This window comes from Rhincodon typus, chromosome 21 (assembly GCF_021869965.1).
Source record: "Rhincodon typus isolate 14 chromosome 21, sRhiTyp1.1, whole genome shotgun sequence".
In the NCBI taxonomy this organism is placed as follows: Eukaryota; Metazoa; Chordata; class Chondrichthyes; order Orectolobiformes; family Rhincodontidae; genus Rhincodon; species Rhincodon typus.
This window is the reverse complement of record NC_063352.1, coordinates 12,353,812-12,367,116: the sequence shown is the minus strand read 5'-3', so window position 1 is coordinate 12,367,116 and position 13,305 is coordinate 12,353,812. Positions and strand designations below refer to the sequence as shown.

The 13,305-nt window shown below is 39.8% G+C and overlaps 1 protein-coding gene across 3 annotated transcripts in view; it reads left to right on the top strand.

Moving 5' to 3' along the window:
* Positions 1–13,305, top strand: part of axin1 (axin 1) — a 115,456-nt gene that overhangs the window by 52,012 nt on the left and 50,139 nt on the right. For all 3 annotated transcript variants that reach the window (XM_048609546.1, XM_048609547.1, XM_048609545.1), the window contains one exon: positions 3,133–3,273. In XM_048609546.1, the coding sequence (XP_048465503.1) occupies positions 3,133–3,273 (141 nt within the window). The remainder of the gene's footprint in view (positions 1–3,132; positions 3,274–13,305) is intronic.

The following is a 13,305-nucleotide window of genomic DNA, read 5'->3' as shown; positions in this document are numbered from 1 at the left end:
TTATTATTATTATTATTATTATTATTATTATTATTATTATTATTATTTTGTTTTTCTCTCTCATCTGCTTTGGTCATACATTAGTATGGCAGTTGATGCCTCCATTGCGGTGATTTTCAAGATGTGGCTAAAAGGCCATCTGCAGCCAGCAAGCTCCCTTTCTTATGTGCACAAAGCAAATTCAGCACCTTCCAGCTGCACAAAGTCGCTGGAAATGAAGAACTGGATTATATTGTTCTCTAGTCACCATCAGGGATCAGTTTTTCTTTCCGTCATGAAGCCTGGCGATCTTTAAGGAGCTGAAACATTCTGTCTTTCACCCCCATACTGCTTTAGTGGGCCCAACCACATTTCTCCTGCTATTGTACTGACGGCCAATTTTTTATTTTGTTTGAAGAATGATTAAATCCTTAAAAGTAATCGATTCTTTAAAGTTTTATTGTGATGTAAAATGACGGAAGAGAAGAGCTAGAAACAGAGAAATGGCAAGACAAGGAGTTGGTCTTCAAAGGAGAGTTGGAGACAAAAGATTGTAGGAAAGGAGGGTACAGACCTTGTTGGCTCTCCCCATTTTTTTTTGGTGCATAGAGGCTTTCATGACTGCACAATTATTCGCTAGTCGCTTACTGATTTTCAATACATGCAACTAGCCCTGAGCTCTAAGGAGTTGGGCGTGTCATCTTTTAAATGTTTCCCTGTGGTCAAAAAGTGCTTAACTTTAGGCTTAGCAATATTGTCTTGGAGAGGCACTATTATCCGGATCATTATCGATCTCAGTCCTACCATTCTATGGCATCTTCTCTTCATGTCCAGGACACGCTGCTATCCAGTGAAAATAGTTGTGAAATTCATGATATGACTAATATAAAACTACTAAAATTGAATTGGTGTCCTAATCATCTTGTGACTTCTTGTAATCAGTAGAATCCTTTTGGAGCACAGATAAAATATGTTTTTAAGGTTCAGAATAAGTTAGTTTATTTGAAGTATTTCTGTATTGTTCATATCTGTGGGAGCCAGTTTTTTGCATTTTTTTTTAAGAGGATGTCCAAATCTGCAAAAGTTTTGCTAATGCAGATGCTTTGGGTTTATAGTATACTTGGAAAGCATGTACATGACAGCAAGTTTCTGCAGTTCTGTGAACACGTTGTGCTGCCCCTCCTCATCACTCTGCTTTTTACCCCTTCCCCCCCCCCCCCCCAACTGCCCACAACCTGCAAATATTGGCATGTTTATACTACTCTGTTTGCTAAGTGTAGCAAAATACTTGTACTTCGACTCTATCTCTAAGCGGATGATTCATGTCCGTATGAGGCAAATGGACCAGGAGCTAATCACACGAGCGCATACTTTGCCATTCACGTGCCAAATCTCATGCACTGTTCTGGAGACAGGAGCCTTTGCTGCTATCATATTGAAGATTTCAGGCAATACCAAATTGTTGGACAAAGCCAAGCAAGTCCTCAGCATTCTGCTTTAGCATGTCTCTTGTACATTGACCCGTCAAGCAAAGACAGATGCAGAGCACAGAGGCAGAATCATGATGTACTTCTTGACTTAAAACTAAATAGTTATGCCATTGCATACTTTCTACATACACTCACTGTAATTTTCCAGTGTTTGGCCTGATCATAATGAAACAAAAAAAAGTCCTTCAGCTGATGCACAAATTTATTCCACCTCAAACAACTTTCCTCAATGGATTCGGTTATATTAAGAATTATCCTTTAGATTTATTGGTGTGGATGATCTAGAAGACTAGCCAGCCAAACAATTTGCAATTTCTTTTTTTTTTTAGCAAAAACTTCAAATAAGGCTTTACGTCACAGTCATAGAGAGAACTTTATGGCACAAAAGGAGGCCACTCAAACCACGAGGTCCACGCCAGTTCCTCACAGAACAATCCAATTAGTTCCACTCCCTCTGCGCAATCCCATAGCCTTACAAGTTTATTTCCTTTGAGTCCATCCAGTTTCCTTTAGGCATGAATGATTTTTTTTTTTACTTCCATTGCCATCATGGTATGTGAACTTCAAGCTATTAGCATTCACTGCATAAACATGTTCGTCCAGTCTTGTCCCCACTGTACTGCTTGTCCAGAATCTTAAATCTGTGACCTGTATGCCTTGTACCATCAGGTAATAGTCTTTTTCTTTCTTGTCTATTTTCCTAAGTCTGACTTAATCTTGTACAACTCTACCAAGTCTCCCTTCAGTCTCCTTTTTCTCCAAGGATAACAAGCCAACCTTTCTAGCCTAGTCTTATAACTCTTCCCTCACAACCCACTGCAACTTGGAGCCATTCTGGTAAAACCTGTCTCTACACCCTCTCAAGAACCATCATTTTTTTTCTAAAGTGTGGCGATAAGAATGTGGTTAAATACGGAAAATCTATTGTTCATAATATCCTGAGTAGAAGATTTTAACTTTGGATCAGCATTCTCTGTGAAAGCTTGATTTTTCAACTTGCAGCTTTTTACAGTGTGCTTACATGGTTTACTAGTCCCATTGATGTAATATAAGCAAGGCTCCCTAAGGCATGGGATAATTTTCTTAATTCTTTACCAAGTTGAATTATTTCAAAAATTTAACTTTCTGCTACAATGTTTGTTTTTGAGGCCTCATAGATTCTGCTAACATTGATTCTACAATAGTACTTTCTGGTTTTTGATTGGCAAGAACAAATGCTACAGCATCTATGCCAGTGCAGTTTGAAAGGGTATACATGTTGTGATATCTCTGTCTCAAGAAATATACTGGAAATATACTTGAACTAGATTGTCAAAAGCTGGATTATGGCAGTTGTGGACTCTTCACAGTATCTGATATACATGCGGCACATTAGTTTATTTTTAATGATTTGAAAATCTGAAGTCATGATTGGACCTCAATTACAGCAAAAGATTAAGTTTGTTAACTTGCTTTGTCTGCTATGTTTTTAGAACTCGTGAATGTTGTGATTTTTTTTTTTTCAAACTGCAAAAATAACCAGATCTTTTAACAATGATATATACACCCATGGCATTGATTTGAATTTTGAGTCCAGATTAAATAGTGATATTTAGTTTTCTAAGATGAATAAGTCATAATTAATTTTAGCATGATTTTGCATAATTTTTTTTCTGTTATCCAGACATGGGTCATGGCGGGAACCTGTGAACCCTTACTATGTCAACACAGGGTATGCTTTGGCACCAGCAACGAGCGCTAATGACAGTGAGCAGCAGAGTATGTCAAGTGATGCCGATACCATGTCACTGACAGATAGTAGTGTGTAAGTATCTGCATGTGGCAGAATTTTAATAGCAATTGTTTTTTATATTTTGAAACTGTGGAAAATAACCAAAGTACTTGATTTGTAAAATGTAATGTGGTAAAATGAATCTTTATTTTTCTTCGGGGGATTAGAAATGAATGTGGACTAAATTATTTTTTCTCCCTTTTTCCAGTTGAGAAACTATACATAGGGAGAAAATATATATAAAATTTTAAAAACTGAGGTGGCTTTACAGATGAATTATGAGGGTTTTGAGTTGCTGAGAGTAATCATTTGAACTGATCCCTTTGATTCACGTTGAATATTATAGAGGTATCCAACCTGGACATCTGTATTGCACCTTTTGTTTCAGCAACTCATTCCGCATACAACAATACAAAGTTGACTTGGTCAATGAAATTGTAATTTATTCCAGTTTATTTTAAATATAATTTGCTTTATGTGACTTGTTATGTCCCAATGAAACATATAAATGGTAGTTTAAAAAGTTGATCTTCTCATTCTCCTTCCATTTACAAATACTAATTCCACAAGGCAACTCACAGGAGAATAAAAGATTGCAGTGCTGTACTTGTTTTTGGATTGTATGTAAAGCCTAATTGTCAGTTCTCAGTTTCTCTCCATTCTCAGTTTTTAGTAAAATCATTGACAACAGTTTTGTCCCTTGTCTGCACACACGAAGATAAATTATTTTATTCATTGTTGTTTTAGCCACTTTAAGTCAGCATTTATAGTGAGCTGTTGACTGTGGTACTGTATTTGCTATAGTGTTCTGTTTTGGACCAAAGTGTTGTTTTGTTTAGATTGTCTTCAGTCAACTCCTCTCTCTCTGTGGTGCCATTAGCTCCTAGTTTTAAGATTTGGATTGAATGTAATGGACCCAATCCAGCAATAATAAAACTAACTTTAAGTTGCATATTGTAGTGTTTTAACTTGGTGAAATATCTGACCAGCCAGAGAAAGCTTGTTTGGACTTTATTTTAGCAAGATGGGTGTAAACTTAATTCCAGTTTACTTTAGAGTAGTTGGTATCAAGCACGTACAGCAAGTCGGATCTTTTTTTTACATGGAACGAAGGTGAAAGATTTAAGGAGCTCGACACTGATTGCCAACCCTCTTAAACTTGCATTGTCTCTCAATAAGGAATCCAGGTTCATATTTAAATGTTGGAAATTTTGGTAGACATTGACATGTAGTGGGATGAACTGTGTAGATATATGCAACATCAGGTTGTCTGATTGTTATCTGTTAGTAGGAGATTGATGGCTCTTAGTTGGTCTGTTGCACTGCCACTTGAGTCAGAGGTCGCACAGCCATTTTACCATACAAGAAGAATTTCTCAAAAATGACTTAATTGTAGTCAGTTAAAGTGGTTTTGAGATTCTGGTTTTGTTCAAGGCTACATGTAAAGAGAAGTTGATCATATTTTGCCTTGGGCTGATCAGAAACCAGTATCAAGTTTGCAGTTTCATTTAGGTTTGTTGCACTGAAAAAAAATTTAAAATTTGTTGTTCATATATCTTGAACTTTAATGAAGGATGGCATTTGACTCAGTGGCCTATATCAATTCTTTGAAAGAACTATTCGATCAGTCTCAGTCCCCTGCTCTTTCCCACAGTCCATCAAATCTCTCTTTTAAGTATTTATCCAACTCTCCATTAAAAGTAATTTTTGAATCTGCATCCACCTCATTTCAGATCATGTGAGTACTGGTTGAATAATATTTTTGTTAGCTTGTGTAGCCTCTGGTTCTTTGCCAATTAACTTAAATCTCTCCACCTTGATTCTTGATTCCTGACCCTTCTGCTACTGGAAACTGTTTGGACACCTCCATCTCCTCTTTCTTCCTTTGTTCTCAGGAAAACAGTCCCAACCTCTCTAGTCTGTCCACATAACTGGAATCCTTTATTCCTGGTATAATGCTGGTATATTTATTTTGTGCCACTCTGCAGCTTTATCATCCTCCTTGAAGTATGGTGCCCCGAATTAATGATAATATTCTAGCTAATGATTGACTATGATTGATGTATGCTTAACATACTTCAGTTCACTATGCCTCTATTATTAAATCCAAAGATCCAGTGTGCCTTTTTAAGTTAACGTTTCGGTTTGGATGAGCATTTCTCAAAACTGTTCTGAAGAAGGGTCACTGAACTTGAACTCTGATTGCTCTTCACAGATGCTGCCAGACCCACCTGAGCTTTTCAAGGAAATCCTATTTTTTTTAAATATTGTAACTTGATGTATAGTATAAAAATATAGTGGAGTTACTTCTTTCAATGGCATGAAAATAAGCAATTAGATTTTTGGCTCTTAAAAAAAATTACAATACGTTATTTATTTTCACATTAAAATTGTGTTTCTTGTAATAGACTTGTCTTTTAAAAGTTTTAGAACAGTTTCAGTCTTTATTTGATGTGGATGATATCTGGTTTCAAATTTGCTTTGTTTAATCTGAAACTGCTGTTTTCTTTGGTTAATGTACTTTCTTGGAACAGAACTGCATGAACAATCAGAAGTAACTAGCCTTTGCTTAGTTCAAAGATTATTCTACTGGCACCGTAAAATGCTTGATTTATGTGCCATGATGTGGAGGTACTGGGATTGGACTGGGGTGGACAAAGTGAGAAGTCACACGATACCAGGTTATAGTCCTACAGGTTTATTTGAAATCACAAGCTCTGAGCGCTGCTGCTTTGTCAGGTGAAGTAACTGGGAATATAGCTTGGTGTCATATGACTTCTGACTTTGATTAATGTGAGCATTTAATATGTTCATGTTAGTTTTAATTCAGCTAGAAATAAATGATGTTTAATCATGGTCTCTTGACTGTTACATTGCATATGCTGGTCATTTAATGTAATCTATGATAGCTAGTGTTAAAAGAGTCTGTAATTTAGTTGAAGCATTTTAGTATTGAATTTTTAAGTGTGGGATACTGAGCCTAGTTGGGATGATTTTTATAATTTATCCATGGGATGAGTGTGTTACTGGCTGAAGAAGTATTTTAATGTCCATCCCTGGTTTCCCTTGAGAGGGAAGTGGTGAGCTGACTTCTTGAACCCCAAATAGTTTTAGTGAGGGAGCTCCAAAACTTTGACCCAGCAACACCTGAAGGAAAGCAATGTAGTTCCAGGACAGGGTAGTAAGTGGGTTGGAAAGGAACAGTCAGGTGGTGATGTTCTAATTTACCTAATGTCCTTGATCTTCAATGCGGTAGTGGTCACAGCCGTGGAATGTACTGTCTAAGAAATATTGGTGAAATTATACAGTGCATTTCGTAGGTGGTATACACCATTGCTATTGAGCATCAGTGATGGAGTGAATGTTTTGGATCTGCTGTTAGTCAAGCAGGATGCTTCATCCTGGATGATGTTGAACTTTGTATTGTTGGAGTTACACTTATCCAGGCAAATGGGGAGTATTCTGCAACACTCCTAACCTGTACCTTATAGATAGTAGCCAGGCTATGGAGAGTTGGGTGGATTCTACTGCTCTCAAGTAGGGAATTCAACAATAATAATGCCTTGCTGCTAAGCCTGGTCCTAAATGTTGTCCAGGTCCTCCTACAATCGGACTACAGACTACTTCAGTATCTGAGGAGTCAGAATGGTGCTGAACATTCGCAGTTGTCAGCAAATATCCCCACTTGTGACTTTCTGATGGAGGGAAAGCCATGGAAGCAACTAAAGGTGGTTTGGCTTAGGACACTATATCGGTGAACCCCTGCAGTGATATCCCGGATCAGGTTTGATTGACGTCCAGCAACCACAACAACCCCTCCCCCCACCTTCATCTGTGCTGGGTTTGACTGCAATCATGGGCCTGTGTTCAGCCTCATTCCTATTGACTTCAGCTTAATAATAATAACTATTATAGGGCGACGTGACCTGGACACAGTACTCCAGAAGAGGCCAACATCCAGTACAACCTTGACATGACAACCCAACTCCTATAATCAAAAGGTCTGAGCAATGAGGGCAAGCGTGCTAAACGCCACCTTAACCACCCGCTCTACATGTGATGCAAACTTCAAAGAATTATGTACCTGAACCCCGAGGTCTCTCTGTTGTACAACACTACCCAAGGCCCTACTTTTAATTGTATAAGTCCTGCCCTTGTTTGTTTTACCCAAACGCAATACCTTGGATTTATCAAGATAAAGCTTAATCTGCCACTCCTTAGCCCATTGACCCATTTGATTAAGATATCTTTAGTAATCTTGGATAACCTTCCACTATTTCACCAATTTTGGCATCAACTGCAAACTTACTAACCATGCCTTCTATATTCTCATTAAAGCATTTATATAAATGACAAATATCTGGGCAAGTGTCCACGTTCAAGGTTTCCGAGAAGATTTGTAGCTTGGGTTGTTGATGCAGTTGTTGACTTAGTTGCCAAGCTGGTAAATTTGTTCTCAAACATTTCATCACCATGCTAGGTAACATCATCAGTACACCTCTGCTGAAACGTCAGTATTCTGTCCCATTTGCTATTTGTGTCTTGGTTTGTTGGGGTGAGTGGCATCATTTCAGGATTTGTTTCTTAGTGGTTGGTATATGGGGTTCAGTTCTACGTGTTTTTTTAATGGAATTCCGGTTGAGTGGCCAGGTCTCCTGGAATTCTCATGCGTGTCTTTGCTTGGCTTGTCCTCGGATGGCTATGTTGTCCCAGTCGAATTGGTATCTATCTTTGTCCATGTGAATTGAAATGAGTGATTGATAGTTAGTCATGACTCTTGGTAGGTAGTTGATAATCGTGAATCCTGATTGCCAGTTTCCTTCTGGTTTGCCCTACGTAACGTTTTTGGCAGTCTTTGCATGGTATCTAGTAAATAACGTTGGATCTGTTAGTCGTGGTTGTCGGATCCTTTATTCTCGTCAGAAGCTGTCACAGTGTAGCTGTCTGTTTGTGGGACACCATGAATCCTAGGGGCCTGAGTAATCTGGTGGCTATTTCAGATATGTCCTTAATATATAGAAGGGTGACTAGTGTTTCTGGACATGTGCCTTCCTGTTGCGGTCTATTGTGTAGGTATTGACGGACTACGCTTTTCAGGTAACGGTTGTTTCTAAAGACGCTGTATCGGTGTTCTTCTTCGGCTTTGCGTAGCTCCGGGATGCTGCAGTGTGTTGTGGCTCACTTTAACAATGTTTTGATGCAGCTCTGTTTGTGGGTATTGGGATGATTGCTTTTGTAGTTGAGTACCTGATCTGTGTGGGCGGCCTTCGTGTGTACGCTGGTCTGGAGGTCACCGTTGGCCATACGTTTGGCCACTACATCCAAAAAGGTAAGTCTGTTGTTGGTCTCCTCTTCCCTGGCGAGTTTTATGCCGGTGAAGATATTTGAGTAGATGGGTTTCTTCCAGTTTAGCAAGTTTGATAATCACAAAGGTGTCATCCACATAGCGGATCCATAGTTTTGTTTGGATGGTGGGAAGTGCTGAGCGTTCTAGTCTTTGCAATACGGTTTCTGCTATTAATCCTGATATCGGTGATCCCGTGGGTGTTCCGTTGATTTGTCCATATATCTTGCCGTTGGAGGTGAAGTGGGTTGTGAGGCACAGATCCACTCATTTAAGGATGCCGTCTTTGGTGTTGGTGTTGCCGCGTGTCTGTGTCCCCGGTTTGTCTAGAAGTGAGGCTAGTGCCCCTTTAGCTAAGGGGATGTTTATGGAGGTAAAAAGTGCAGTCACGTCGAAGGACACCACGATCTCATTCTCGTGTATTCTGGTGTCCTTGACGATATTGAGGAATTCTTGGGCGGAGTGGATGGAGTGGTTTGAACCGTCTACTAGATGTTTCAGTCTCCTTTGTAGTTCTTTCGCTGGTCTGTACGTCTGCATACCTGACAGTGAGGCTGTGGTCTGAGGGGGAGCTCTGGCTTGTGAACCTTCGGGTGCCCATAAATGTGGGGTGTGTTTGATCCCTCTGGTTTCATTGTCTGGTAATCAAAATTTGCTCATTTCACCCGTTTTGTGTAGATTCCTCAGGGTGGTTATGATACGCTTTTCCAGTTGTGGTTATGGGCCTGTCGCCATCTGTTGGTAGATGTCAGTATCTGCAGGTAAAATGTTCACTTTCTCAATGTACTGTGTTCTGTTCAGTAGGACAGTCATGTGCCCTTTGTCCGCCCTTTTACCAGCGGACAAAGGGGCACATGACTGTCCTACTGGACAGAACACAGCACATTGAGAAAGTGAACACTTTACCTGCAGATACTAACACCTACCAACAGATGGCGACAGGCCCATAACCACAACTGGAAAAGCGTATCATAACCACCCTGAGGAATCTACACAAAACGGGTGAAATGAGCAAATTTTGATTACCAGACAATGAAACCAGAGGGATCAAACACACCCCACATTTATGGGCACCCGAAGGTTCACAAGCCAGAGCTCCCCCTCAGACCACAGCCTCACTGTCAGGTATGCAGACGTACAGACCAGCGAAAGAACTACAAAGGAGACTGAAACATCTAGTAGACGGTTCAAACCACTCCATCCACTCCGCCCAAGAATTCCTCAATATCGTCAAGGACACCAGAATACACGAGAATGAGATCGTGGTGTCCTTCGACGTGACTGCACTTTTTACCTCCATAAACATCCCCTTAGCTAAAGGGGCACTAGCCTCACTTCTAGACAAACCGGGGACACAGACACGCGGCAACACCAACACCAAAGACGGCACCCTTAAATGAGTGGATCTGTGCCTCACAACCCACTTCACCTCCAACGGCAAGATATATGGACAAATCAGCGGAACACCCACGGGATCACCGATATCAGGATTAATAGCAGAAACCGTATTGCAAAGACTAGAACGCTCAGCACTTCCCACCATCCAAACAAAACTATGGATCCGCTATGTGGATGACACCTTTGATGATCAAACTTGCTAAACTGGAAGAAACCCATCTACTCAAACAATATCTTCACCGGCATAAAATTCACCAGGGAAGAGGAGAACAACAACAGACTTACCTTTTTGGATGTAGTGGCCAAACGTATGGCCAACGGTGACCTTCAGACCAGCGTACACAGGAAGGCCACCCTTACGGATCGGGTACTCAACTACAAAAGCAATCATCCCAATACCCACAAACAGAGCTGCATCAAAACATTGTTAAAGTGAGCCACAACACACTGCCGCATCCTGGAGCTACACAAAGCCGAAGAAGAACACCGATCCAGTGTCTTCAGAAACAACCGTTACCTGAAAAGCGTAATCCGTCGATACCTACACAATAGACCGCAACAGGAAGGCACGACATGTCAGGGGACACTGGTCACCCTTCTATACATTAAGGACATATCTGAAATGACCACCAGATTACTCTGGCCCCTAGGATTCATGGTTTCCCACAAACAGACAGCTACACTATGACAGCTTCTGACAAGAATAAAGGATCCGACAACCACGACTAACAGATCCAATGTTGTTTACAAGATACCATGCAAAGACTGCCAAAAATGTTACGTAGGGCAAACCGGAAGGAAACTGGCAATCAGGATTCATGAACATCAACTAGCTACCAAGAGACATGACCAACTATCGATCACTCATTTCAATTCACATGGACAAAGATAGATACCAATTCGACTGGGACAACGTAGCATCCTAGGACAAGCCAAGCAAAGAATTCCAGGAGACCTGGCACTCAACCGGAACTCCATTAACAAACATGTAGAACCGAACCGAACCCCATATACCAACCACTAAGAAACAAATCCTGAAATGATGCCACCCACCCCAACAAACCAAGACACACACATAGCAAGTGGGACAGAACACTAATGCTTCACTGATGTTACTAGCATGGTGATGAAATGTTTGCAAACAAACTTACTGACTTGGCGAGCAAGTCAACGACCGCAATGGTTCACATTGCAGGGTGGAGGCTAATGGTGTCGCCTCCATCTCGGTAAAAAAGTACTACGGTATTGAATGCCCCATGGAGAGAATTAAAGAACTAGGTGATCGTTAAGCAGCATGAAAATCACCACTGTAAATCTAAAATAAGGTGAGAAACCTAAGGATTGAGAAAATTGTACTAAAATACTTGAGTTGCAGTGGAATGAGTTAGTATGAAAACTGAACTGCACTGCAAACTGTTCGGTCTTGGTTAACTTCTAGCGCATGATATTGACTTTGAAAATTAAGTGCTAGATAAAGTCTAGCACCTTGCTAATGTTTGAGTAAATCTTCTGATAGGCAGCCACACCTTCGGGGGAAATGAATTCCGTGTTCTAAATTTATCTAACATATGCTGCAGAGATGAGCAACCACATCAGAAGAACTACACAGACACAATTGCCCTTAAAGTATATTTATCATTTATACTTACTGCCATAGACATTCCTTAATTTTAATATTGTTGGTCTGCTTAGGCATCTAAAATCAATTGCACTTCATCAAAACAGCTTTTAGAAGCAATTCTCCCAGTCTTCCAAAGTATGAATTGTGTCTTATTTATTTTGTTTCAGGAGGCAGTATTGAAATTTAATGATTATTGGATTCAGTGTACCCATTCCAATTCTTTATAATTTTGGATTTTCTTGATTGTCAGTATTTGATTGAATTTTTTTTAATAGATCATGTTCTGATGTGAGATGAGCCCAATCAAGTTTGGAGAGATATTCTTAAGTGCTACACCTCACAATGATGAAATGCAGATAGTTCCTGGCTGTACTTCCATTTATTCAGAGAAATTTCAAATTTGTCTGTTGAACTAAAGAAGAAGCAGGAGATGTATAACTGGATATGAGTTCTCTCTCAGGTCAGGGTGCAATTTATGGTTGTATGCGAAAAATGTTCCTCTGTAGACTATGCCACATTTTCCAATTAAAAGCAGAAATGTGTTGGACTGAAAACCAAAAATAATGGTTTGAATATGAATCCTCTTGCTCAGATGCATCATTAACTTTGAATACTGGTACATTTTCAGCTTCTGTAGATATTAATCGCCAGAGTACTGTAGAATAGGTTTATACAGTCAGCCATCAAAATTGTCACAATGAGAGAGCTGCAGATTGCGCCCCATCTGTGAAGTACTTTGGGACTCCAATGCACTGGCAAATTTGGTTAGTAGGGCCCTGTTCTTACAATTTAATCATTTCAGCATCCCACTTAGCTTGAAGGCATTGTGGCTTTCTTTGAAGTAGTGCACAAAGCTTCTAATAGCAGGGGGTGGTTTAAGAGACCATCTGCTGAATACTTGCAGAAGATGATTATAGATGATAACAGACCTACACTGAAAATATACAGTAAGTTCATGAAAAATGTTGAAATAATAACCCAAATGCCATGTATGAGAGAGAGGTAGGTTGCTGGTAGCTCTGGTTGTAAGGGCAAGGGTTGCATATATCATAATTGATTAATGCTATTGCAAATCTGTCTTAAGAAATGCTTCGATTACCCTGAGATTCAAGTTTTTTCCCGTTGGCTCTTCTAGAGATTTTCTGAACTGCCACTTTGATTTTTGAGGGCTACATTTTGATTCCCAGGGACTTCTTTTTCATTCTCACTAACTAGTTAATTATGTGCTGCAGTCACATAGTAACAATGCAGTCTGTATTTGTGTTGATGTATGGAATATTTGGACTTGCACAGAAGCAGAATTAGAAGAATTAATTAATATCCTCAATTATCAACCCTCCATTATCAACCCTCCCTTAAACCTTAAGCCACAACATTAAAGAAAATATGAATTTCCTAGACACATCATTTAAATTGCTAAAAGATGGGAATAAATTAGCAACAAAAAGTTTTAATATGCGCGTGCACACAAGTACATGTATACTAAAGGCACTTTCTGCATGTTTTTGAGATCACAGCTAACCTACTTCATTGTATATACACAAGGCTGAGTTTTTTTTTTAAACCAGGCGTTTACTGCACTTTTCACTGCATCTCCAATATCATAGAATCCCTGAAGTGTGGAAACAGGCAATTTAGCCCATCAGCTTCACACTGACCCTCTGAAGACCATCTCACCCTATCCCTGTAACCGCGCATTTCC